The sequence below is a fragment of the Heloderma suspectum genome, chromosome 12 (assembly GCF_057233095.1).
Source record: "Heloderma suspectum isolate Gila_16-S chromosome 12, 16-S_ref, whole genome shotgun sequence".
In the NCBI taxonomy this organism is placed as follows: Eukaryota; Metazoa; Chordata; class Lepidosauria; order Squamata; family Helodermatidae; genus Heloderma; species Heloderma suspectum.
Genome location: NC_139469.1, coordinates 24633705 through 24660022, shown reverse-complemented (window position 1 = coordinate 24660022; position 26318 = coordinate 24633705). Strand labels below are relative to the sequence as shown.

The window sequence follows — 26318 nt, the reverse complement described above, 5'->3', positions numbered from 1 at the left end:
CGTTTGAAGCTGCACCTGCTACTATTTTATTTTTGTTCTGAACACCAAGGCCAGAAGGTGACCTCATAAAATTCAGAAGCTTAAATTGCTCTTTATATAACCTGTTGACCCAATAAAAGAAAATTTGCAAACATTAAGCAGCAGACACAGAACAGGCAGTCTCAGCGGAGAATCTCAAGAAGAATGGTCTGAGGTAAATGGGAATTTTATTGCTGCCACTCATTAGTGAAGACAGCCCTTGAGAAGCCAGAAAGCATAACGGGGGAGTTACAGGGATATTGTATGGCCTACATCCCATGCAAAGACCCATCCACACTGAGGGCTGTGTATAGTTCCATACAAGTGCAGAAAACCCACATAATGTAGCATGGGGTACAGTACTTGACTTCCTACAATCTCAGCTTTTATTGCTAAAAAGAGCACATTTCTAGTCCTTACAGATGCAGTGATATGTTTGAAAGTGTGGTGAGCAATGCTGGATAAAATCTCAGAAGCCAAAGGGGTGACTAGACACAATTTCCTGGGCTTCTCAGTGCCCTGCAAACTCCTTGCCCCTCCCCATAACTAGCAAGACAGAATATGTCAGGATCTACAGGAAACAAAAAACGGGCAATCTGCAAAGAGGAAGAGTTTCAATTAAAGGCACAGGAGCTCTGAAAAGCCTTAACAGCAGTTTGTCTGCTGATGCTGCAGCTGCATTTTGAAAAACAAATAATTACTAGCCAGGTCTGAAAAACATCAGGAGGGATCACAGAAAACAACACAGGAAGTCAATGGTTTGGAAACATCATTTTGACACTCAAAGTGAGCAAACAAAGGATGGCAATTCCAGAGAAAAGGACTCAGTGGAGGCATCCAAGTAACAATGCAGCTCTGTCAATGCTGTGTGATGTATTCCATTGCACCCCATGGCTGGGGCTACAAAGGAGATGTGCTGCCAAGGCTGGCTCCTGACCGCACCAAGGGAGGGCAGCTGCCACGGCCTGAAGGTTAAAAGGGAGTCTGTTGAGATCAGAGCAGCACAATTATTTTGGTGAAAAGGCGGGATATAAATCAAATAAATAAATAATAATAGATTTAAAGCCTTAACACACAAGCATCACCTGTAGGGCGGCCAGATGCAAAAGAAGGCAGAGCTCCTGCACCTTTGTGTAGAAGAGGGGATTTCAGAAGGTGCAGCTTGCATGACAAGCTATACCTCCTGAAATTCCCTGTTCTACACAACTATTAAAGGGAGCCCTCTGCTCTTTTGGATCTGGCCACCCTAATAGCTTGGTCTTCGCCTTCCCCTTAATCTTAGTTAGGAATACTCAGGGCGTTAGGATATTATTCCGGATTAGGGCAGAATATAAAGGTAGTGATCTTGTTTACATGCTCCAAGAGAATGGAGGGAAGATGCAACTTTGTTCCTGGGAAGCACCATTACAGAGAACAGTCCCTTACTTACAATACAGAGATTGGAAGGATAAGGTTTGTTTTTAAGAAAAATGTAAGAATTTGGCCTGTGGTTCAGCTTGCTTGAATGAGTCACCTAGTTGAAGAATTCTTGGGTGCACTCTCGGTTTGCAGGCCCCTTCTGTTTAAAGGGGTCCACTTGTCCGCAAATCTGTCCCTGTGTGCAGTGCATACAAGGCCAGGGTTAAAAGGCTCCAGAAATCTGCACCTGGAGAGCTAGAGAAAAGATGTGAAGACAAAGAGAAGCACTTAAAGTTTTATTTGTATACATTTTAGGCTGGGGGTGTGTGTGTTAAGATCCTGCTCCAGCTGTTACTGCTTTCAATAAAGAATGGTGATAGCGATGATAGCTGCGCTACTTAAAGCTCAGAGAAGCACTGCTTGTTGTGTTGGTTTTCAGTGGCTTTGTGCAATTGCTGGGGTGGAATGAAATTGAGAGCGACGTCACAAAAACACTGACAATTGGAAATGTGCACACAGTGCTTCTGTGACTACCCCCTCACACAAAGAATCTGCAAAGGGTTTTCATGCAATGCATCTAAAGCTGAGACAGAAATGGCTTCAAAGGCCACGAAAGTAAATCCAATTTCCTCACAGTTATTCTTACAACTACATGATGAAGCAAATGGCAAAGGAGATGATTATGTGTTCATATTTTCCTAAATGAGGAGAAAAAGAGCTCCAGAGCGAGGCAATCAGACACATTTGTTACCATAAAGTCTTTTTCTGCATCTTGTACACACTGATCCTAAACTCTTTTACTGCAAAGCAAATCCCATTTATTTTACTTCAGTGGTATATACCACAAAAGGTTACACAGGTGATGTACGAAGGAAGCATAATTAAGTGAGCTCTTGCCCACACACACTTTCCTCAATCTCTTTTGTATACTTCAGCCACATATGAGCAGGACATGAAGTGAACACACGAGAATCAGATTGCAAGACCCTCCCAGGGACTTTGCCACCATCCGGCTGCTTCTGTGCCCCTCCTGCCTTCTCCCTTATTGGGCCAAAGGACAGGAAGCAGGCTGAGAGCCAACAGGGTGAGTCTTTCCCCTGCCAAGTTGTGGGGCCTTATACCAGCAAGTCTGTTACCGTGCAATGATAGAATATGGATTGGGCTGCATCAGGAGGTCTCTGGCACCAGTCAGCAGATACCAGGCAGATCTTAAGTTCCAGGGATCAAGGAGAGACTGAACACTTCAGGGCCGTAGAGGCTTCCGGTGAGAGTTAGATAAGGCCAAAGTTACTTTGACCATGGTCTCAGCTGCCCAACCCTGTCCCTTAGCTGAATTTAAAGGGGCAGAGGTCTGGCTCAGAGATATGCATACTGTCAACACTGGATAGTTTGCAGATGTGCCCCCGTCTTCTCTGGTGGGGGCTTACAGGAGAGCAAGGGTGAGTGCCAGTCCCTTGAGGAGTCTGCACCTCTGGCCCAGGGGCAGAGTCAGGCACCAAGCCCACTTCCTCTGGGAGCTCCCACAATCCTTGGACTGGGCTTCAGGCTAGCTTGGGGGTAGGTGGGATCACTGAGCCAGACTCCTGTGCTGACTTCCATTAGCGCAACACTCTCGGGCTCTGGTCTGGCCTCACCCAGGCTGGCCCTTGGGCCTTCCTGGGCAGGAAGGACTATAAAAGGGCTTCCTGTTTGGGCTGGGAGCACAGCTGAGCAACATGGACTTCCTAGCTCCAGTGTGTGTCTGTGTACCCCTCCTGGCTCAAGTCTTGGTTCTTGGCTCACCTTTGACATCTGATTAAACTGGATGCCTTCATCTGTTTTAGAAGGAAGATACAGAAATATGCCATATTCTGAGAATACCTGTCCTTGTGGTTTAAAATAGGTGGAAGAGATATTGAACTGCAACGACTGCGTACTTTCTATTTGTGGTAACTGATGTTAGGGAAACATTTTCAGGGAGAATGATGCGTCTTCCAGGGAAATTCAGAATTTTAAGTTCATGATTGCTTTTATATAACTTTAGGGTTGTGTACATATTATTTTAATTTACATTAAAATTGGGATGTTTTAAAAGGGGGGGTATGTGTGTTTGCTGGGGGAATTTGGAATTTTAGGTTTGCTTGTTTTATATCAGGGGTGTTGAACCTCAGGCCTGTGGACCAAATCCAGCCCTCTGCAGTTCACCAAATGGTCACATCTCTTCCCCCCAACCACCAAGTGTTTGATGGCTTCCTGGCTTTGTTGCAGTCCCCCCCCCCCGCCATTCTAGAAGGTTGAAATGCCCCTCCAAAGGTGCAGTTATTGGCTGTACACGCTTTACGCTAAAATATGCTAGTATTCTGTGTATTTTAGCCCTGGGTCTTTTTGCCTCGCACACCATTGGGCTGCAGCCCCTAAGAACCTCTCCAAAACTACATTTGGCCCTTGGGCTGAAACAGGTTCAACAACCCTGCTTTATATTTATTTACTTTATTGTATTTTATTTTTGCCCTACCTTTCTACCAAAAAATTGCACTCGAGGTGGCTTACAAAATATTACAAGGGATTAAAATAATAAAACCATACAATAAATACAATGCATAACAACGACAGAAAAAGCATTATTAAAACCATCACCGAACCCAACAGATGCTCAGCAAGTGAGCTCAAAAGGCATGGAGCCAACAATTTGAGGCACCGAGGAACAAATGTGCTTCCCCCACAAAGAGACAAACAGGGTGTGTGAAGAGAGGCTAACATCAAGGAGATGAACATTTTCACTTGCCTTGCCCCATCCCTCTGCCCCAGAGGCCTCATCAAAAGCTGCTTCCTTGAAGACTGTGTTTGAAGGGGTATAAGGAACACCAAGGGGCTGAGCATGTGTGGGGTCTGAAGGGGACTTGACATTCATCCCCAGGTGAGATCTAGAAAAGGGTCTGAGAGAGAAAAACCAGTGTGAGCTGGAAGCAAGGCGGCCACGAGCAAGGGTTATAGCTGCTAACCAGTATAATTTAATCATAGGGACGCCAACGCTGCCTTCTTAGTGTGGAATGGAGATCTATTTGGCCTTGTACATACTTTATTTCTATGCGTGGTTTTAAGCTGCTGGATTAGATTTAGTTTTATTTGTATTGTTTTATTATATGGTTCCTTTAGTTGTACCAATACTGTTAAGCATTGACATTCATAACTATTTATGTTACATTTTGAGCTGTTAAATTTATTGCTGTTGGTATTCATTTTGATATGTTATAAGCCGCTATAAGAAAAAGAAATGCAAGAAAGCAAAGTAGCTGTCTGATGAGGCTTTACAAGTAGCTGAAGAAAGAAGGGAAGCAAAAAGCAAGGGAGAAAGGGGAAGATATATCCAACTGAATGCAGAGTTCCAGAGAATAGCAAGGAGAGACAAGAAGGCCTTCTTAAATGAACAATGCAAAGAAATCGAGGAAAACAACAGAATGGGAAAGACTAGAGATCTCTTCAAGAAAATCGGAGATCTCAAGGGAACGTTTTGTGCAAAGACGGGCATGATAAAGGACAAAGAAGGCAGGGACCTAACAGAAGCAGATGAGATTAAGAAGAGGTGGAAAGAATACACAAAAGAACTATACAGGAAAGATCTGAATGTCCCTGATAGCCATGATAGTGCGGTCACTGAACTTGAGCCGGACATCCTCGAGAGTGAAGTCAAGTGGGCCTTAGGAAGCATTACTAACAACAAAGCTAGCGGAGATGACAGTATTCCAGCTGAGCTATTTAAGATCCTAAAAGATGATGCTGTTAAAGTGCTGCACTCAATATGCCAACAAATTTGGAACACTCAACAGTGGCCACAAGACTGGAAAAGGTCAGTTTACATTCCAATTCCAAAGAAGGGCAATGCCAAAGAGTGCTCAAACTACCGTACAATTGCGCTCATTTCACATGCCAGCAAGGTTATGCTCAAAATCCTACAAGCTAGGCTTCAGCAGTATGTGAACCGAGAACTACCGGAAGTACAAGTGGGATTTCGAAGAGGCAGAGGAACTAGAGATCAAATCGCCAACATTCGCTGGATCATGGAGAAAGCAAGAGAATTCCAGAAAAACATCTATTTCTGCTTCATTGACTATGCTAAAGCCTTTGATTATGTGGATCACAACAAACTCTGGCAAATTCTTAAAGAGATGGGAGTACCAGACCACCTTACCTGTCTCCTGAGAAACCTGTATGAGGGTCAAGAAGCAACAGTAAGAACCAGACATGGAACAACCGATTGGTTCAAAATTGGGAAAGGAGTACGACAAGGCTGCATATTGTCACCCTGCTTATTTAACTTATATGCAGAGTACATCATGAGAAACACCAGGTTGGACGAATCACAGGTCGGAATTAAGATTGCCAGGAGAATTATCAACAACCTCAGATACGCAGATCATACCACCCTAATGGAAGAAAGCGAAGAGGATCTCAAGAGCCTCTTGTTGAGGGTGAAAGAGGAGAGTACAAAAGCTGGTTTGAAACTCAACATTAAAAAAACGAAGATCATGGCATCTGGCCCCATCACTTCCTGGCATATGGAAGGGGAAGAAATGGAAGCAGTGACAGATTTTATTTTCTTGGGCTCCAAGATCACCACAGACGGTGACTGTAGCCATGGAATTAAAAGACGCTTCTCCTTGGGAGGAAAGCTATGGCAAACCTAGACAGCATAGTCAGAAGCAGAGACATCACCTTGCCGACAAAGGTCCGCATAATCAAAGCTATGGTTTTCCCAGTAGTAATGTATGGCTGTGAGAGCTGGACTATAAGGAAGGCTGAGCGCCGAAGAATTGATGCTTTTGAACTGTGGTGCTGGAGAAGACTCTTATGAGTCCCCTGGACTGCAAGGAGTTCAAATCAGTCCATCCTAAAGGAAATCAACACTGAGTGCTCATTGGAAGGACAGATACTGAAGCTGAAGCTCAAATATTTTGGCCACCTAACGCAAAGAGAAAACTCTCTGGAAAAGACCCTGATGCTGGGAAGACTGAGGGCAAAAGGAGAAGGGGACGGAAGAGGATGAGATGGCTAGATAGTATCACTGATGCAATGAATATGGACTTGAGTACGCTCCGGGAGAGAGCGCAGGACAGGAAGGCCTGGCGTGCTGTGGTCCATGGGGTCACGAAGAGTCGAACACGACTGAACGACTGAACAACAACAACAAGCCGCTATGGGCACGCTGTTGTGGAAAAGTAGCATACAAATACATTAACGAATTAAACTAATTAGTGAGGTGGTGGCCCTTTCCAGAAAGGTGCACGAGATGCCAATGCAACAGAATTTATATGAAATATACTGAGTATCTTTGCTTGTTTTCTTCTTACAATTGAAACTGAATGAGGTTTACAACCACATCCATGATTAAATTTTGATATTTTATTTCTTGTCATGTAAGTATGAAATATCCTATTATTTTGGAACTTATGGGGATACATATGTAGTTCCCTCCACTAAGCTCTTGCTTTGTGATGGTCCGATGAGCAAATGCAAACAGACAAACCTGAATCTGAGAGCTGCCTATGTAACACAGAGGGAGTGAGGAAAGGAGTGAGGAACTAACCGCATGCTCTCTATTAACCTTCAGAGCTTTCTGCATCTAGTGGGCATGGCCTCTGCAAGTCAGGTTGGCTCTATGTGGGTGTATACCTTGGAATCCTTCAGGGCTTGCTTTCTAAAATTGCTTTCCAACGCAGGAAAAAACCAGCCCTGTCCCCCCCCCCCCGCCCCCCTGCTGAACTGGACATAAGACATAATATAGCTCACTCCTGCTCTAATTGGCACAACAGATGGTCCTATGTCTGATAATACAGTCGAGACAGTCTTCAGTGGTAAGGCATCAAGATGCTGCGTTTAGGAGCTATGTCTACCACCATGGTGAAAATATCCATTTATTTCTATTGTTGTGCACACTAATTAATAGCTCACCACCCTCACCTCTTCATTCTTAGGTTGGGGAAAAAACACCTAGAAGAGATGTAGCAATAAGTCATTTTACAGAAAGCTTTAAAAGGGGAGTGTAAGAACACTGGTTTAGGAAGCAAAATTGTGCAGCTATTTCCTAAAAGTGGTTGAAAGCCTGAACTGTAGTTGCTACTGTAAAAGCTGTTGCAAAAAAAAACATGTCCTCAGAGGCTGATGATCAACGACGAAGCCTGCAATGGACAAAATTACCTACAAAATTTAAAAAAAATTACCCAATGGAATTCCCACCGAAGCCCTCATGGCTACTGCGATTCTGCAATACTGCCCATGGCTTGCTGAAGTCCCTACTGAAAACATTCCACATTCTTTAAGGCAGGGGTGTTGAACCTCAGGCCACATCTGGCCCTCCAAGGTTCTCCAGATGGCCATGCCCCTTCCCTCCACTCCTCTTCCCTCCCCTCCTCCTGGAATGTAGCCCCCAAGAGCTTATCCAAAACTGAATTCAGCCCTTGGGCTGAAAGAGATTCAACATCCCTACCATAAGGCAATGCAACTTTTGTATTTTTAACAATAATTCTGAATACAAATCAAATTTGCATAAATTCCTTACCTCCTTTATTCTAGCCTGTTGCCAGGTGTGTGTGTATGATCCTTTCCTGAGCTTTTTGTTCCACTCCTCAATTCAAGTGCCCAGTGCCTACCACAGGAGGGCCTAATAACATACATTTTCTCTTGAGAATTCTCTGCAGCAGACTACACAAGGCAGAAACCCGCCATGAACCTTTAACATAACTTCTCCCATTCTTTCTGCAAGGACATCTTCCTCTGACTTGTGAATATAAAGTTCGAACTAGAAAAACTGAGAACACAGAATTGCAATTGTTCCAAGCCTGACCTTTATGAAGGATTACTAAATGATTTGTGATCTCCTTTTATTGGATGGCACGAAGCGGATTCTTTGCCCCAACCAGGACTTGTTTTGTAGCTGTTTGTTAAGCTTCCCAGTGCAGGAACATGAATTGATGGACATGAAGCTACAAATATAGACCTCGGCATTCCCAAAGCTGCTGTCACTCCCGCTTAAAAGACTGCTTAATATCCCTCCCCACTTGCCCCTGGAGAAGCTCTGGACATCACTCGTTACTCAGAGCTGATGTAGCGTAGGGGCTGTGAGACTAAGAGCTGGGATGTCTCCCCAGATCAAATCTTCCTTCAGCCCACAAATTCACCAAAGGCACAATCCTATGCCTGTTCAGACAGAAAAAAGGCCCACAACTCTCAGCATGCTCCAGTCAGCCCTGCTGGGAGTTGTAGGCCTTTTTTCTGTCTAAACATGCATAGGATTGTGTGCTAAGTGGCCTTAGGCAAGACACTTAGCCAAATCAGTATATGATAGGGTCTGCATTTATGTTACAGTAGCTGCTATACATATTGCTACTCGGAAGCCAAAAGGAGGGATGTAATAAAACAAACGACAGCAACAAAAACCACAGGCATTCGATGAAAAGAATATGACCCTTGGACCCCTTTGCATCCTAAAATGAGAAGCAGATCTTCCTGAGCTCACTTCTTCCCAAACAGAAGTGGGGCAGAAGAGAGGCAAACCATCACCCCAGCAAATTCAATATGGATATCAGTGAAAACTCTCTGCCAGGAAGCATTCAATCCACCCAGTTTGGGGGTTAGAAGCTTCCATCTTTGCCAGTGTCCTCTCTTCGCCATTCCTGGACTTTTTGCTTCTCTGCATCCAGATATCCACTGCTGGCATTCAAGATCTGGCCTAGCACTTGTGAATCTACGTTCTACAAGGTGGAATTCTCTCCCAAACGGACAAGCTACAATGTCATTTGTCATACATTTGTCAGCGTCCCAGTCTGCTGTTGCAACTGAATGGGGTTCAAAGAGGACAAGAGGGTCACAGTGAAGGCTGCAGTGTAGCCAAATCTCAAAGTCTAGCTGTCTGGAAAGGGATTTAAGAAGCCACCCCAGTTCAGGGGAAGACAGTTTCGACAGACTTCCTGAAAGCTTGCCATTACCAAGGCAATATTTCTATGGCACAAAATGAAGCCATTTCAAATCGTCTCATTCACTGAGCTCTAACCTATGTGTTAGGTATGAATGAGACATTATCTCTGTGATGATGCCCCAGAAGCTGCTCTTTATGGAGTCAGATGACTCAACCATCTAGGCAGGTATTGCTTACTTTGACTGGCAGTAGTGCTCCAGAGCCTCAAGGAGAGACGGATCTTTCCCATTCCCTGGCACCTTGATTCTTTTAACTGGAGATGCCAGAGGTTACACCTGGCACCTTCTTTATGCAAAGCATCCACTCTATCTACCACTGGCCTACAGTCCCTGTCCAGTAATCTGACTCTTAGGAAGACAACTTTTCAAGATTGTTGTTCAGCATGATCTCATAATGAACTCTGACAGATCACAACCATATATAAGCCTCCATTCCAGATCAGCCTGTCTTCCTTAATTAAAATTAATTAAATATTTCCTAGCCTTGAGTTCAGGGGGAGGCAACCTGGTGCCCTCCAGATGTTTTTAAGCTTTCATATGTTATATTGTTTTATGCTGCACTTTGATGTTTTAATTTTTGTGAACTGCCCAGGGAGCTTTGGCTATTGGGTATTATAGAAGTGAAAGAAAGAAAGAAAGAAAGAAAGAAAGAAAGAAAGAAAGAAAGGGAGGGAGGGAGGGAAGGAGGGAGGGAGGAAGGAAGGAAGGAAGGAAGGAGAGGAAGGGAAGAAAGAAAGAAAGAAAGAAAGAAAGAAAGAAAGAAAGAAAGAAAGAAAGTTTTGGACTATAACTCCCATTAGCCGCAGCCAGGATGGCTGATGGTCAGGGATTAAGGGAGTTGTAGTGCACAACATCTAGAGGGTGCCAGGCTGTCTACTCCTGGTCTAGTTGAACTCCTCCACCTCCTTTAATGGCTGTTTTCTAGAGGAAAGTACTGTACATGTTTCACAATTGATTACTTCAATCACCAGTTACCAACACATCAATTTTGCTCCTAAACAGATTCTGTCAAAGGCCTGCCAGAAAGTAAATGAATTTTCCATAAAAAGTGGGCAACATTCCCCATAACGGTACTATTATTCTCAGGCTGGGAATGGGAGATAATGGCCTTTTCATAGGCTTGCCCTCTTTACTAGGCAAGCTAAGGCAGCTTATCTCAGATGGCAGATTTCAGAGCACCATTAAAAGGTTGCAAATTCTCATTTAATTTTTATTTTTTCCACCACAAGGTACTCTATTGCAATCTTCTGCCTCAAGCATCAAAATATCTTGGGCTACCTTTGCTTGACGTAGAGCTGCCCACTTCTCAGCCATACCAGTAGAGATAGCCCTGACACAGTTATTCACGCTCTAGTAGTATCCACGTTAGATTACTGCAATGTGTCAAATGTGGAGCTGCCTCTGAAGACTGTTTGGAAGCTTCAGAATTGATTCAGAATATGGCAGCCAGACTACTGTCTAGTACTGGTTGTAAAAGCATCTTGCCAGTTTTAAAAGAGCTTCATGTTTCAAAGTGCCAGATTTAATCTTTAAAGCTTTGGTTGGGTCCAAGGAAGCCAAAGGAACACCTACTCCCATATGAACCTGCCTGGTCTTTAAGATCTTCTTCTGAGGCCCTACTTCAGGAGCCTCTGCCTTTGGAGAGTGTCCAGGTAGCAACCAGGGACAGGGCCTATTTTGTGGTAGCACCGCAGCTTTGGAATTCCTTCCCAGGAAACATTTGAATAGCTTCAAGTTTATAATCATTTAGGAGACAAGCCAAGATGTTTTATTCTCCCAACATCTGATGGCTGCTTACTGCTCTTGTTTTTCCTTTTTTCAATGCATTGCTTTTATGATGAACGCTTTTTATTCATTGTTTTAACTCAGGAAGTGGCTTAAAAGTTTTCAAGCAGAAAGGTGATATAGAATTAAAAATAATAACTAAAATAGAGACAAGAGCTACATGAATGCTAGGTGGTGGGTATACAATGACATAACTACTCTGGTACCGCAGCCATACATACTATCCAGATGACACGATCAACTCACAGAATAACAGAGCTGCACTGAATTGTCATGGGTGAACATTTTCAGCATGAAAAAAGAGCATCTAGGGGGCCTGACATGTTTTCTGGAACATTACCCCCCTCGGTTACCTTTCTCAGACTGGTCCGTTGACCCTCTTGGTAGCTGGCTTCAGTGCCATTAAAAAACAAAGGAGAGATCTTCTTCTTGCTGGTTACAAGATCAAGAGGATCAGGGATCGTGGAGCCATCATGGTGCAACATTAGCCAATTAAAACTGATGTCACATAGTCAAATCAGAGTGAGGATGTTTCCTGTCTGAAAGGGTAAACATTTTCGTCCAATTTCACAGGCCCCCAATCACCAGAATGGGGAGCACATTTCATGGGAAGCAATTCTTGTGACATCCACTCCCTTTGTTTCATCATAACCCTAGTATTTAAACCTGTTCAAGCAACATCCTGGGAAGAAGGCTGAAAATGACCTAAAGAAGACAACTGAGTCTGTCAGTTTCAAGCTTCTGTAAATGGATATGGAGTGGATGGAAAGTGGGTGGAAAGTGGAGGCAGGGAAAGGGGACAGAAAATAATTGCCATCAGAGAAGGCAAAACATGTTTAGGGAACTAAGGTATCATCCCTGAGGCCCTGTGGCTTATGATACTTCAGCAGACACATCCTATATAATTGGCTCAGTGGCAAAGCACCTGCTTTCCATGCAGAAGGTCCCAAGTTCGATCCCCAGCATCTCCAGCTAGGGCTGGAAAAACGCCTGCTTGAAATCCTGGAGAGCTGCTGCTGCCAGTCAGTGTTGACAGTACTGGGCTAGATGGACCAACGGTCTGACTCAGTATAAGGCGGCTTCTTATGTTCCTACCCACCCACAACCATTTCTATATTTTTATAGCTGAAAACTGAAAGTAGGTGTTAAGCTGTGGGCCCTCAGTTTTGTCTCTCTATCCCCCAGTCTTAATTTGGCACTGTCAAAGATGCATACTGGATAGTTTTCTCTCCTTTCTTGCTGGGGAAACCACAGCGTCTGGCCATTCTAAAGAGGGAGAACACACTTGAGTTAAGGTTTTATGACATGCTGCAAATCCTGAACCTTAAGCATGTGTAACTAGGTGGAGGACTGCAACTGAGAAGAATGGATGAGCAACGGTTTATTGGATCCCAGTGTTTATGCCCTTGGCACTTTCACAAGGCTCCTCGAATAGGAAGGAGAACCTGAGGCTCTAAACTAACCTTCCCCAAACTGATGCTCTCCAGATGTGTTGAACTGCAACTCCCATCATTTCCAGCCAACATTGCCATGATGGCTGGGAATGATGGGAGTTGTAGTCCAACTCATTTGGAGGGCACCAGGTTGGGGAAGGCTGCTCTAAACTTTCCTTTTCCTTTCCAACTCCTTGCAAAGCATTCATCTCCTCACTGCATTCTCTCAGGTCCTGGCACAATGGCACAAGAAGAGCTCTTGCTGCAGACTCAGAATTCTATCAACAGGAACTTCCAGTTCTAAAAGTCCCTCCTGCTTTAGCAGTGCCAGAGCAGGAGACATCAGTCCTGCATGATCTCTTGCCTTAACATCTTCAAGACAAGTACAGCGCCCAGGGAAGAAGATGGAAATGCCAAATTCTTCCTTGCAGGGGCTCAGCATCTTCTTGCTTGAACACAGCGTATCTTTAGCAGTGAAGGGACTCAAATTTAAAATTACAGCTGGAGGTGGGGGGCGGGAGGGACGGACAGAGGAAAGAAACAGGGTGCACAAATTGGGCAATCATAATCAGAAAAGAAAGCTACCCTTGAATGATCTATGTTAAAAGAGGTTCACTAAGGCACCAGGCATATTAACAGAGTACTATTTAAACAATGAATACCCTTTTCAATGGCAGACTCTTTGCAAAAATGTGATCAATCAGGGACATCTTCAATTAAATCAAGTGTGCTCCCATTGTAACAGAAATTACCTCAACAGCTCTCCTATTTATTTGCTTACTTCTCTCTCTGGACCGAAGGAAAGTACAAATTGTAATGATTCAATAAAAGCTCATTTGCTATTCTCTGGATGTATTACAGTTCTATTGTATTAGTAGGTTGGTTAGATGCACGGCCTTTACAGGAATACATTGATGGGTCCATGGTGTAAAGACAAAGATTGTTTACACTGTTTGAAGAAGTTTGTCAACCAAATTAATACTGATGGGGAAATTATTAAAACAGCTAGGGCTTCTCAAAGCCTTATAAATAAACATTTCCAGTAAGGGATATCACAAATGAACTCTTGCACATCAGAAATGACGTGTGTGTGTGGAAGGGGGAGGGCTGTAAAAATATTTATTTATTTATTTATTTATTTATTTATTTATTTATTTATTTCTATACCGCCCAATAGCCGAAGCTCTCTGGATAAAATGGATACAACAGAAGAAAGGAGCACTTTTGCTCTGTCTCATGTATGTTGCTTCAAGTATTTATTATATATTGCCTTCAGTATTGCACTACTGAGTGTCTGCTTATGTCAGACATGGTCACACAAATAGCTATGAAACACAGTGTCTAATGTCCATGAACACTGCTGTAGTCTGGATATTGCTAAAACTGGGGAAATGGGGAAAAAGCTGTGCCGCTGTTTTAATCCAGGTTTTTTTTCCCCTAGCACTTGCCATACCAACATGATCTTTCCACCAGAGCTGGAAATTTGTACACTGCCAATCACAGACCAGTTCCAGCTTGTACTAATATTGAGGAATCTGATCACCTGCAAAACACTTTGCAGTGGGACAAAGAACCCAGGAGGTGGGGACCTGGATGAGTACCGGAGCTTCTGAGAAGGAATCTCCCTGATAAGGTGAGGTCTTTTATGCCGAGAGCTTCTTGGTTTCTGATGCTAGCAGGCGTTTCAGAGAAAGCCTGAAGAGCGCATCAGGACCCTGCCTAAGGATCTGGCCAGCTCCTTACATTTGATCAGCCTGGGCAAACCAGTTGCCTTCCAGATGCTTTGGACTACAACTCCCAGCACTCCTGACACTGGCTAAACTGGCTGGGGCTGACAGGAATTGACATCCAAAGCATCTGGAAGGCACCTGGTTGGAGAAAGCTGCATTAGATCCTGCAAGCTTCTGTATCAAGGGTAGGCAACTTGGTGCCCTCCAGATGTTTCAGACTACAACTCCCATAATCCTTGACCACTGGCCATGCTGACAGGGGCTTATGGGATTTGTAGTTCAAAACATCTGGAGGGCATCAGGTTGCCCACCCTGCTCTGTATCATTCTTCTCCAACCCAATGCCTTCCAGATGTGTTGGACTGCAACTCCCATCATTCTTAGCCAACATGCCATTGGCCTAGGTTGGGGGAAGCCTGCTCAATGCGCTGGTCAGAATCACACCCAGTTAACTAGAACTTTAGGATACCTTCTCTCCCACAGAAACAAAAATTCAGGAGAAATCTAAATACATTCACATTTTCTAAAAGTGGCCGGCCAAGCTGCCTCTTCCCCCTTTTATCTAGTGCACACTTCTACCTTCTCATGGTGTCCAAGTGCCAGCTCTGGCCACTTACCGTGTGATATCATTTAGCCTTAACAAGGACTGAAAGAGGCCACCTCTACAGAACTGCTTAGAAATCGAGTACGCTCAAAACTAACTGGGAGAGCAGCATGGCTCGGAGTTTTGTTTCCCATCCTTACTTGACCACGGGCCAGCTGGTATTCCAATATCAGAATGCTTCAATAAGAGACTATAACGAGGAGCAGCAATTCTAACTCTTCAGAAGAGTAAATCGTGTAGCAGTCGCATAATGAATGGTAACTCATATACCAATAGGCAGCACACGCAGGTATTTTCCAAGCCAAGGTTCTATGGGAACAATTTGTACAAAGGAATTTAATTGCAATGAATTATTCTCAATAGAAGTGTCATCTAGAAGAGTTAATCATTCCAGGATTGATTGAGCTACACGGAAGCCTAAATTACAGCTCCCCCTCAACTTACCGAATGAGAATGGCAACATTCTGCATTCACTGCAGATGGGCAGGGGCCTTGAGGTGGAAGAAGACCAACTTTTAGGGGCCTCTGTTTGCCCCAAAAGCATAAGAGCAGCCCGGCAGGATCAGGCCAAAGGTCCATCTAGCCCAGCATCCTATTTTCAGTCAGGGTCAGCCAGAAGCCCACAGCCAGGCATAAAGGCAAAAGCCTTCCCCACTGCTATTTGTCATCCCCACCACCACCTACCAGTAACTGGTAATCAGAAAAGCAACTGGGACCTGCAAGACAATGCTCCAGTGTAACCTTCTACCAAACGGGAGTGCTACTTTTCAGGGTTCTAGCCAGCCATTCCCTCTAAGCAGTGTATTCCACTCTCCCCTGCACCAGTTTTCTTTTCCAACTAACATTCTTAAAGTGGGTTTGTTTGTTGTTATTGTTTTGATATTTCTGAAAACCTCAGGGTTCCTCTGAGCATCTCCCTCTTATTTCTCAGTGGCCCTGGTTCGGCTCCATTTCTGTCAGCACTCACGCCCCAAGTTCGCTTTTATAAGGAGTGATAACACGTCTAAACTGCTATGAAAACCAGTTGTTTTCCGGGCCAAATTCAAGGTGTTGGTTTTGACCTTTAAAACCCTATATGGTTCCGGCCCAGCCTATCTTAAGGAGCGCCTCCAGCAGCACCAGACAGGCCGCTTAACAAGATCAGCCTCGGATGGCCTTCTCTCTGTCCCATCAGCCAAGACAGCTAGACTGGTGGGGACGAGGGAGAGGGCCTTTTCTGTGGTGGCCCCCACTCTGTGGAACTCCCTCCCTAGGGAACTCCGTCATGCCCCCGCTTTAATGAGCTTCCGTCGTGCATTAAAAACGTTGTTGTTCAGGCAGGCATTTGGGGTGGGTTAGGGTATTTTAGAAAATGTTTTTACTGTAGAATTTTATTGTTTTAAACTGTTTTTATTGTGTGTTGTACATCGCCCAGGGTGGCTGGGTGACCAGCCAGATGGGCGATTAATAAATTTAATAGTAATAATAAATAAATAAATAAATAAACAAGCTGTGTTGCTATTTTTTTCAAGGAAATCGGAAGCTCAGCACTACAGTGACTGGACACACTCTTAAGGGCTAAGCTAGTGCTTTCCATACTGTGTTGCAGGAAACCCTGGGGTTTCTTTGGAGATTTATCGGGATGTTTTTTTTAAATTAGAATATCAGTAATGTAAAATGACCCCTTCATGGATCACTGCCTTGTTGTGGCGAAGGGGCTTGCGTAACTCAGTGAAGCCATAAGCTATGCCGTGCAGGGCCACCCAAGACGGACAGGTCATGGCAGAGAGTTCTGACAAAATGTGGTCCACTGGAGAAGGAAATGGCAACCCACTCCAGTATTCTTGCCAAGAAAACCCCATGGAACGTATCACAAGGCTAAAAGAGATGACGCCGGAAGATGAGCCCCTCAGGTCGGAAGGTGTCCAATATGCTACTGGGGAAGAGCAGAGGGTATTTCCTAGTAGCGCCAGAAAGAGTGAAGCGGCTGGGCCAAAGCCGAAAGGACACTCAGCTGTGGATGTGTCTGGTGGTGAAAAGAAAATCCGATGCTGTAAAGAACAATATTGTTTAGGAACCTGGAATGTCAGATCAATGAATCAAGGTAAGCTGGAGGTGGTCAAACAGGAGATGGCAAGATTGAACATCGACATCTTGGGAATCAGCGAACTAAAATGGACAGGCATGGGCGAATTTAATTCAGGTGACCATCATATCTACTATTGTGGGCAAGAATCCCTTAGAAGAAATGGAGTAGCGCTCATAGTCAACAAAAGGGTGGGAAAAGCAGTACTGGGGTACAATCTTAAAAATGATAGAATGATCTCAGTACGAATCCAAGGCAAACCATTCAACATCACAGTAATTCAAGTCTATGCCCCAACCACTGAGGCCGAAGAAGCTGAGGTTGATCGGTTCTATGAAGACCTACAACACCTTCTAGAACTAACACCAAAAAAAGATGTCCTCTTCATCATAGGGGATTGGAATGCTAAAGTAGGAAGTCAAGAAATCACCGGGATAACAGGCAGGCATGGCCTGGGTGTACAAAATGAAGCAGGACAAAAGCTAATAGAGTTTTGCCAAGAGAACATGCTGATCATAGCAAACACTCTTTTCCAACAGCACAAGAGGCGACTCTACACATGGACATCACCAGATGGTCAATATCGAAATCAGATTGATTATGTCCTTTGCAGCCAAAGATGGAGAAGCTCCATACAGTCAGTAAAAACAAGACCTGGAGCTGACTGTGGCTCAGATCATGAGCTGCTTCTTGCAAAATTTCGGCTTAAATTGAAGAACGTGGGGAAAACCACTAAACCATTCAGGTATGACCTAAATCATATCCCTGATGAATATACAGTGGAGGTGAGGAATAGATTTCAGGGATTAGACCTGATAGACAGAGTGCCTGAGGAACTATGGACGGAGGTCCGTAACATTGTTCAGGAGGCAGCAACGAAATCCGTCCCAAAGAAAAAGAAATGCAAGAAAGCCAAGTGGCTGTCTGATGAGGTTTTACAAGTAGCTGAGGAAAGAAGGGAAGCGAAAAGCAAGGGAGAAAGGGGAAGATATACCCAACTGAATGCAGAGTTCCAGAGAATAGCAAGGAGAGACAAGAAGGCCTTCTTAAATGAACAATGCAAAGAAATCGAGGAAAACAACAGAATGGGAAAGACTAGAGATCTCTTCAAGAAAATTGGAGATCTCAAGGGAACGTTTTGTGCAAAGACGGGCATGATAAAGGACAAAGAAGGCAGGGACCTCACAGAAGCAGATGAGATTAAGAAGAGGTGGCAAGAATACACAGAAGAACTATACAGGAAAGATCTGAATGTCCCTGATAGCCATGATAGTGCGGTCACTGAACTTGAGCCGGACATCCTCGAGAGTGAAGTCAAGTGGGCCTTAGGAAGCATTAGTAACAACAAAGCTAGCGGAGATGACAGTATTCCAGCTGAGCTATTTAAAATCCTAAAAGATGATGCTGTTAAAGTGCTGCATTCAATATGCCAACAAATCTGGAACACTCAACAGTGGCCACAAGACTGGAAAAGGTCAGTTTACATTCCAATTCCAAAGAAGGGCAACGCCAAAGAGTGTTCAAACTACCGCACAATTGCGCTCATTTCACATGCCAGCAAGGTGATGCTCAAAATCCTACAAGCTAGGCTTCAGCAGTATGCGAACCGAGAACTACCGGAAGTACAAGCTGGGTTTCGAAGAGGCAGAGGAACTAGAGATCAAATCGCCAACATTCGCTGCATCATGGAGAAAGCAAGAGAATTCCAGAAAAATGTCTATTTCTGCTTCATTGACTACGCTAAAGCCTTTGATTGTGTGGATCACAACAAACTGTGGCAAATTCTTAAAGTGATGGGAGTACCAGACCACCTTACCTGTCTGCTGAGAAACCTGTACGAGGGTCAAGAAGCAACAGTAAGAACCAGACATGGAACAACCGATTGGTTCAAAATTGGGAAAGGAGTACGACAAGGCTGCATATTGTCACCCTGCTTATTTAACTTATATGCAGAGTACATCATGAGAAATGCCGGGTTGGATGAATCAGAGGTCGGAATTAAGATTGCCGGGAGAATTATCAACAACCTCCGATATGCAGACGATACCACCCTAATGGCAGAAAGCGAAGAGGATCTCAAGAGCCTCTTGTTGAGGGTGAAAGAGGAGAGTGCAAAAGCTGGTTTGAAACTCAACATTAAAAAAACTAAGATCATGGCATCTGGCCCTATCACTTCCTGGCATATAGAAGGGGAAGAAATGGAAGCAGTGACAGATTTTACTTTCTTGGGCTCCAAGATCACCGCAGACGGTGACTGTAGCCATGAAATTAAAAGACGCTTGCTCCTTGGGAGGAAAGCTATGGCAAACCTAGACAGCATAGTAAGAAGCAGAGACATCACCTTGCCGACAAAGGTCCGTCTAATCAAAGCTATGGTTTTCCCAGTAGTAATGTATGGCTGTGAGAGCTGGACTATAGGGAAGGCTGAGCGCCGAAGAATTGATGCTTTCGAACTGTGGTGCTGGAGAAGACTCTTACGAGTGCCCTGGACTGCAAGGAGGTCAAATCAGTCCATCCTAAAGGAAATCAACCCTGAGTGCTCATTGGAAGGACAGATACTGAAGCTGAAGCTCCAATATTTTGGCCACCTAATGCGAAGAGAAAACTCCCTGGAAAAGACCCTGATGCTGGGAAAGACTGAAGGCAAAAGGAGAAGGGGACGGCAGAGGATGAGATGGCTAGATAGCATCACGGATGCAATGAATATGAACTTGAGCACGCTCCGGGAGAGAGCGCAGGACAGGAAGGCCTGGCGTGCTATGGTCCATGGGGTCACGAAGAGTCGGACACGACTGAACGACTGAACAACAACAACAATGTAAAATGAACAAGCCGCAGAAACATGTGCAACACAGTTCAGTTCCACAACAGAAAAATATATATAGAAAGGGTTCCTTGGGGAAAGAGCATATGCCCAACATTCTTCTGCAGCTAATGCTGCCCCTTTCTGCCGTAAAACCAGAATTAAGAGGGCAGGAATTGTAGTACTGCAGTATTGTTTCCTTGGCTGGGCTATCTAGGCTCTCAGTCAATGGGCAAAAGGAGAATGGTACAAGTGAGTGAAGAGGGGGGAAAGGGGAAGGTAGGCAAAAAGCCAGGACCACCTCTTCTCCACCACTGCAACTTGCTTGTTCACCTGCCTCTTGCTCCGACCCAGACAATGGTGGTGGTGAGAAGGAGGAACAGCAGACACCACTGCCTCCTTGCTCACTGGATCTCTGCCTGTCAAGCAAGCAAGTGGTAGCAATGGTGAGGAAAAGGAAGAGGCGCAAGAGCAGCTGGTGACAATGGTGGTGAGCAGGTAGATTCACTGCGGGAGGGAGCCCACTGAGGGTGTCTTGCCCAAGGGCCCTCAAAAACCTGGAGCTGGCACTACGGTTTGGGCTGTGCAGAAATGTAGTAAATAAAGCGTTAGGACATCCTTTCTAGAGACCCCTTCTTTACAGGCTTTTAAATGTCACGACAGGGAGGCCCTGTTCTGGATGGCTTTGGTGTTGCCCTGATTAGCTTCCTCTTTGTGTGGAAAATGTTTGCTGCTATGATCAGTGTTGCTGCTGATTAGCATTTAATGGGTGTTTTTAAAATTTCGCTTGTTTTTATACAATATGTGCTTTTGAACTAATTTTAGTATGTCTCATTTGGCATACCTCATTTTAGTGTGTCTTTAATTGAAAGGCAGGTGACATATATTGTTGATTATGAGGGCAGAGATGCATCCAGAACTATCTGAAACTCACTGGAACTTTTAAAACATGCTATTCACCATGTCTGTTTAATCTGTCTGCACTATTATTGATTCAAAATGTTATGCTCAGAATTTCTGTTCTGTTTCCTAAATGTTCCTGAAATGGCTCATGGAGGCCTCTTAATTTTAAGTTTGTTAAAAATACATTTACAATTGGGATATTAAAAAGACTTTAGGCAAATATCAATACTGAGACAGACCAATTCCAAAAGGGGGTGGGGAAGAATCAAAGCTGTGCAGCCATTTAACTATCCACCACAAAAGGGGAGACGGGGGCAAATTGACACCTAAGATAACCTAATGTGCAACCACAGCAGAAAGCCATGCAGGGAGCAATCCTATGGCCCCTGGACAGTGTCTAATGGGCCACAGGATACTTTGGATTCCCAGATCCGAGGTCAGAGACAGTGCTCCGAACTCGGAGGAGAGACTCTGAACTCTGACACACACATACACCCCAAGCTGGCATGGAAAGAACTGTGTCAGCTGCTCTCCAAGGTCAGGAAAATTACCTCGGGGAGGGGGAAAAGGGGGCATTTCCATGGGCAGAGAGAGGAGGGGAGGAGACTGGAGTGGCCAGGATATGAGCTGCCCTGAGGCCTTCCCAGCCTCCTTGCCTACCCCTCCAAAATGCCATCGCTAGATGGGCAAAACAGCCCACCGACTGAAAAAAGCAGGATGGGAGGACCAAGAGGCGAAGATAGCCAACGGTGCTCCTCCTGCTCTGCATATGATGATCATAAGCCTCCACGTTCGCAAACCTGCATAAGCCTTATGATCAACGCAAATAAATAAACAAATAAATTGGTGGGGGTGGTTTCTAACAAAGATATCAAATGCTATTTTCTCCAGTGACAGTGGCTACTTTTCCCTACTAAGCTCATGTTGCCTGCTTCAATCTAATACTCTTTGGGAAAGGAAGAATCTCCTGTCTAGCAATTCATTAAGAAGCTAGATAATGGACCGCTTGCATTAGCTGCTAAGGTGGCAAGTGTGCCTAGGATCGTACTGCAGCTGTTTCTCTACTGCTGTGACACAACTCACTGGCATGGCACTGGTGAAACAAGCCAACTAAGAATATATCATTCATATTTCAGTAGGCGGCGGGAGGGAGGACAAACACCCTTTTCAGCAGTCTCTACAGATTCCCCAAGCTTATATCTAACAGTTGCCACAATATACTGCACAAGACCACACTGAGGCAACTAATCTCAAAATACCAGTGAAAGCCCAAAAGGTAACTTTACTCTGAATTCACATTCCCAGTGGTGAAGTTTTGGAGGTAACGCTCAATTGCCCAGGAGGAAATCACTTTTATTGCCGCTTGTACCAAAACACTTCCACGTTCCAACTGTGGAGCCACAAAGTTCTTTTGGAATGCCATCCCCTTGTACACTGCAGAGTCAAGATGGAGGTGGGGGCTATATTGTCTGCAAAATCATCACTGAGCTGTGCAGTATCACCACATTTTAATACAGAAGCTCTTAGGAGATTAAAAAGGAGCAGGACTGCTTGTTGTTGTTGTTCAGTCGTTAAGTCGTGTCCGACTCTTCGTGACCCCATGGACCATAGCACGCCAAGCCTTCCTGTCCTCCGCTCTCTCCTGGAGTGTGCTGAAGTTCATATTCATTGCATCAGTGATGCTATCTAGCCATCTCATCCTCTGCCATCCCCTTCTCCTTTTGCCTTCAATCTTTCCCAGCATCGGGGTCTTTTCCAGCGAGTTTTCTCTTCGCATTAGGTGGCCAAAATATTTGAGCTTCAGCTTCAGGATCTATCCTTCCAATGAGCAGTCAGGGTTGATTTCCTTTAGGATGGACTGATTGGACCTCCTTGCAGTCCAGGGGACTCGTAAGAGTCTTCTCCAGCACCACAGTTCGAAGGCATCAATTCTTCGGCGCTCAGCCTTCCTTATAGTCCAGCTCTCACAGCCATACGTTGCTACTGGGAAAACCATAGCTTTGATTATACGAATCTTTGTCGGCAAGGTGATGTCTCTGCTTCTGACTATGTTGTCTAGGTTTGCCATAGCTTTCCTCCCAAGGAGCAAACATCTTTTAATTTCATGGTTACAGTCACCATCTGCAGTGACCTTGGAGCCCAAGAAAATAAGATCTGTCACTGCTTCCATTTCTTCCCCTTCTATATGCCAGGGAGTGATGGGGCCAGATGCCATGATCTTAGTTTTTTTAATGTTGAGTTTCAGACCAGCTTTTGCACTCTCCACCTTCACCCTCAACAAGAGGCTCTTCAGATCTGCTTCGCTTTCTGCCATAATGTAACTCCTGTCTGCAGGCCTTCAGGACTGGGGTGGGGTGGGATTGGAGAGGAGATGTTTCAGGAGACTGTTGCATGTAATCCACAGTGTCGCATTAATTAAAATGCTAAAGTCTTTGTTCATTCTTTGAATCACTTTTCCAATTAAGGAATGCAATCTACTCGATATCATCAGCTGTGTAACAACAGCAAAGAACACAAGCCACTGTGTCTCCCAAGTGAACTAGGGATTAGTGGCCCATTATTCAACAATGATGTTTAGACAGGAGCACAATTTCACCTTATAAATATTCATTTGTCCACAAGCACAAGAAAGAGCCATTCCGCAATAACACATCCAGGGGAGCGGGTTAACCTAACCACATAGCCACTGCTGTTCTCTTAGCATGTTATTCAGCAACACTCAGAAAAGGGAGGCACAGAGAACATTGTTTCCTCTGCACACAGATTTCTAAAGATTTGTTAACTGGAACAAAGGGCAAGTCAGGATTGGGAAATTCATCATAGATCCATCTGATTGTTTGGGGAAGTTGGTGTTGCAAAGTTTGGAATCCATTTACCTCTGATTTTGGGCCATATTGTCCTTTGTCGATATGGAAAATGAGGCAATGACTACAAAGCAAAAAAGAGTGCACTTCCCAAAACAGCTGGGCTAATGTGACACCAAACTGGCCTTCTTGCATATATGATAAACTGCCCACAGTTTTTAGTTTGCCAGTAAGCAAAAAAAAGGAAAAGAGAAGCCCTTTCAGGATTGCATCTAGTCCCCCCGCTGGGTACAGCACTCCTATTTTGTCCTTCGTAAAATTGCAGGGTCAGAATGGAATGCATATTCCATCAAGTCTGTGCAAGAAACAGGAATCTTACCTACTTTATGAGATAGCATTCTAGATTGCGGTGGCTATCCTGGGAAGAGATTGAGTCAGCTGCCCTTTATAACATAAAACATGTTGGGCCATACTAGATTGAATTTAGCTGAGGTCTCTCCACGATGGCTGGGGAATGCTGGGAGTTGTACTATTTTTCTTCTGTATAAACATGCATAGGATTGTGCCCTAAGAGAATGAGTCATAGAATCATAGAATAGTGGGGGTTGGAAGGGTCCTACAAGCCCATCGGGTCCAACCCCCGGCTCAGTGCAGGAATCCAAGTCAAAGCATCCCTGACAGGTGGCTGTCCAGCTTCATCTTGAATGCCTCCAGTGTGGGAGAGCCCACCACCTCCCTAGGTAATTGATTCCATTGTTGTATTGCTCTAACAGTCAGGAAGTTTTTCCTGATGTTCAGCTGGAGTCAAGCCACCAAAATGTCCACAGAAGACAAGAAAAAAAACCCTCTCCATTTTTAACAACTCTGTATTAACACCTGAGATACACTGGACACCGCCAGGATAAACCCATGATAGTAGAAGTGTATACACAGGCATGCATGGAATAAATTAAGACTAGATGAGTTGATGTAATATTTGAGAACTCTCACCTCAAATCTCTCTTGCTCCATTCGGTGCTGGTCATCTAGTTGCTGTTCCAGATATGTAAGGTTACGAAATTTCTCCAGATAACAGCTATATTGTTTCTGCAATTCCTCCTCAATCTTCTCATATTCATCCATAAAGGCAGGGCTAGTGGGAGAGAGAAAGAAAAAGATCCTGAAAAATACTCTATTTGCAGCTGTATGATGAACTAGGGGAGTTAGGTTATTCCCTATCACTTGCTTAGCTCAGTTGTTTGAACTAGGCCTTTGAGGATGCCTGTATATAAAAAATACGCCCCTCAAGACTCCCTATATATACCAGTGTCCAAACCTCAAGTAGCAGGTTGGCTGAGTAAGGATGGGTGAGCCACGTGTGAAAGGACCCAGGTCAGAGGGCTATAACAAAAAAGTAAAATTGAATGTATTTAAGGAAATCAAATACAGCTGCATCAAATACATGGCACTCAAAGTAACCAATATGTTTAATTCATAAAAGATTCTATCTCTCATGGTTGCTGAGCTACATTTGACAAAGCAACAACAAAGACAGGGTTACCTGAAGACCAGGTTTCCTGAAAGATTTTCTCCCCCATACAGACCCGTTAGACCATTACGATCTTCAGGAGGGGCCTTGCTGTCTGTGCCACACTCTCTGGAGTCCCATCTGGCAGCAACACAGCAATGGGCCTTGCCTGTGATAGCACCCTCACTCTGGAATGATCTCCCCTCTGTGATATGTCAAGCACCAACGATCATGTGCTTTCGACGGTTATTAAAAACTTACCTTTTTACCTTGGCTTTTCCCAACCACTAACTTATCTAAATGCTGTTCTGCATTTAATGATGTATTATTGTTTTGGAATATGCTGTGAACTGCTTTGGTATTTTAAAAATGGGAAGTGTTATATAAACAATCAAAAATAAATAAATATAAGTAAGTAAAATGTCAAAGCCTTGTACAGCAAGGCACGGCCTTGGTGTACAAAATGAAGCAGGACAAAGGCTAATAAGAGTTTTGCCAAGAGAACACGCTGATCATAGCAAACACTCTTTTCCAACAGCACAAGAGGCGACTCTACACATGGACATCACCAGATGGTCAATATCGAAATCAGATTGATTATGTCCTTTGCAGCCAAAGATGGAGAAGCTCTATACAGTCAGTAAAAACAAGACCTGGAGCTGACTGTGGCTCAGATCATGAGCTGCTTCTTGCAAAATTTCGGCTGAAATTGAAGAACGTAGGGAAAACCACTAAACCATTCAGGTATGACCTCAATCATATACCTTATGAATATACAGTGGAGGTGAGGAATAGATTTCAGGGATTAGACCTGATAGACAGAGTGCCTGAGGAACTATGGACAGAGGTCCGTAACATTGTTCAGGAGGCAGCAACTCAATCCGTCCCAAGGTCCGTAACATTGTTTAGGAGGCAGCAACTCAATCCGTCCCAAAGAAAAAGAAATGCAAGAAAGCAAAGTGGCTGTCTGATGAGGCTTTACAAGTAGCTGAGGAAAGAAGGGAAGCGAAAAGCAAGGGAGAAAGGGGAAGATATATCCAACTGAATGCAGAGTTCCAGAGAATAGCAAGGAGAGACAAGAAGGCCTTCTTAAATGAACAATGCAAAGAAATCGAGGAAGACAACAGAATGGGAAAGACTAGAGATCTCTTCAAGAAAATCGGAGATCTCAAGGGAACGTTTTGTGCAAAGACGGGCATGATAAAGGACAAAGAAGGCAGGGACCTAACAGAAGCAGATGAGATTAAGAAGAGGTGGAAAGAATACACAGAAGAACTATACAGGAAAGATCTGAATGTCCCTGATAGCCATGAGAGTGC

At 44.3% G+C, this 26318-nt stretch overlaps 1 protein-coding gene across 2 annotated transcripts in view; it reads right to left on the bottom strand.

The window, feature by feature from the left end:
* IFT38 (intraflagellar transport 38) overlaps positions 1 to 26318 on the bottom strand; it is a 132140-nt gene that overhangs the window by 25571 nt on the left and 80251 nt on the right. For both annotated transcript variants that reach the window (XM_084818805.1, XM_084818806.1), the window contains exon 8: positions 24483 to 24624. In XM_084818805.1, the coding sequence (XP_084674931.1) occupies positions 24483 to 24624 (142 nt within the window). The remainder of the gene's footprint in view (positions 1 to 24482; positions 24625 to 26318) is intronic.